The sequence below is a fragment of the Merops nubicus genome, unplaced genomic scaffold (genome assembly GCF_000691845.1).
Source record: "Merops nubicus isolate BGI_N331 unplaced genomic scaffold, ASM69184v1 scaffold14370, whole genome shotgun sequence".
In the NCBI taxonomy this organism is placed as follows: Eukaryota; Metazoa; Chordata; class Aves; order Coraciiformes; family Meropidae; genus Merops; species Merops nubicus.
Genome location: NW_008584983.1, coordinates 655 through 2,122, shown reverse-complemented (window position 1 = coordinate 2,122; position 1,468 = coordinate 655). Strand labels below are relative to the sequence as shown.

Sequence of the window (1,468 nt, the reverse complement as noted above, 5' to 3'; positions counted from 1 at the left end):
CTGTAGGTGTCACAGGGAGTAGTTGAGCCCAGTCTTGACAGTGGCATCTCCTAGGAAGTGACTTTCTAATCCCCGTGGGGCGGGACCTGTGCTGGGGCAGCTCCAGCAGTGGCTGCCTGTGAGTGGGTTCCAGTGTGTGCTTGATGCTTTCATACCTGTGCATGCTTTCCTGATGGATTTGGCTTCTTTTGCAAGAGTTCCTACTCTAGACTGAAGGGGGACCAAGTGCAAGATCAACAGCTGGAAAAGTGACCAACCTGGAGAACATACACTGGGATCTTTACTCCTCTGTGCTCAACACGCTGGACAAAGTGAAACTCCTGTTTCCCAGAACCCCATGTGGAATCTGCATGTTTAGTGCAATACAGTATCTTTATTCTTTGTCTGTAACATACTGGTGTCATGTGGAAGTGTCCTCTAGCCCCCTGTGCTTCTGTCCCTGTGCAGGCCAGGCTGAGTTCTCCTCTGGTTCCAGCACGGGGGAAATCTCCTCTCACTTTTGAAGCTCACGCTCACTTGTGTCCAGCACCCAGTTCCTAGGATAGGCCAAAAACTCCCAACTCCTCCTAAACCCTGACGGTCTGGTGAGGGCACTGCTGGGTCCTGCACCCTGCTCTGAGGGGTGCTGTGCTGGGCTGTCACCCTGTGCCTGGCTGAGCCACGCTCTCCTGCAGGCAGTGCCCACTGGGTGCTGCTGTCCTGGGCAGCCGGGTGCTCTGGGTCCCCAGAGGAGACAGGCTGGTGGCACCAGGGACTGGAGGAGGGCAGGGAACTAGGGGCAGTAGGGTAGGGGAAACTTCCAAATCTGGTATTTAAGCATCAAAGCTTGTTGTTCATTGGACAAGAGCTTTAGAGATGCTGATTCCAGCCTGAAGGCTCTTTAGGAGCTCCCTGTGGCTGGAGCTCTGGTGTCAGCTAGGCTCCTTCTGTCCCATTTTTCTGCCATGTTACCAAAGGTTGAAATTCCTCTGTGGAGACAGAGAGGAAGCCAAGCTCTGCAGGTGCACGAGAGACAGATTGCCATGGTTTTGCACTGAAATCCAAGAATGTATCAGACTGCCACGTGCTCCCCCCCACGGCCTCCTCGTGTGGATGGTGACTGCGTGAGGCTGCTCCCTCTGGCTCTTCAGCTCCCCGTGCTCAGTAAGGCCCATGGCACATACCTCAGCTCAAATCAAAGCCATTTCCAGGCTTCCTCAAGCTGGCCCAGGGTGGCAGCGTGTGCCCAGAGCAGTGTCCCTGGGGGAAGGGGGCTTCATGGGCTTGCCAGCCTGGATGTGAAGGCCCCACAGTCCCCAGTGCAGCCGTGGAGCCCTCGGGGTGCTGTGCCCTCCCCTGGCAGTGCTGTGCCCTCTCCCTGGCAGTGCTGTGCCCTCTCCCTCAGGGTGCTGTGCCCTCTCTCTCGGGGTGCTGTGCCCTCCCCTGGCAGGGCTGTGCCCTCTCCCTGGCAGTGCTGTGCCCTCTCCCT

General features: G+C 57.2%; 1 protein-coding gene across 1 annotated transcript in view; it reads left to right on the top strand.

Moving 5' to 3' along the window:
* Window positions 1–368, top strand: part of NSF (N-ethylmaleimide-sensitive factor) — a gene marked incomplete at its 5' end in the record, with an annotated part of 33,384 nt that extends 33,016 nt beyond the window's left edge. Inside the window, one exon of the mRNA XM_008946096.1 lies at window positions 7–368. Within this exon, the coding sequence (XP_008944344.1) occupies window positions 7–22 (16 nt within the window). The remainder of the gene's footprint in view (window positions 1–6) is intronic.
* Between the last annotated feature and the right edge of the window lie 1,100 nt (window positions 369–1,468).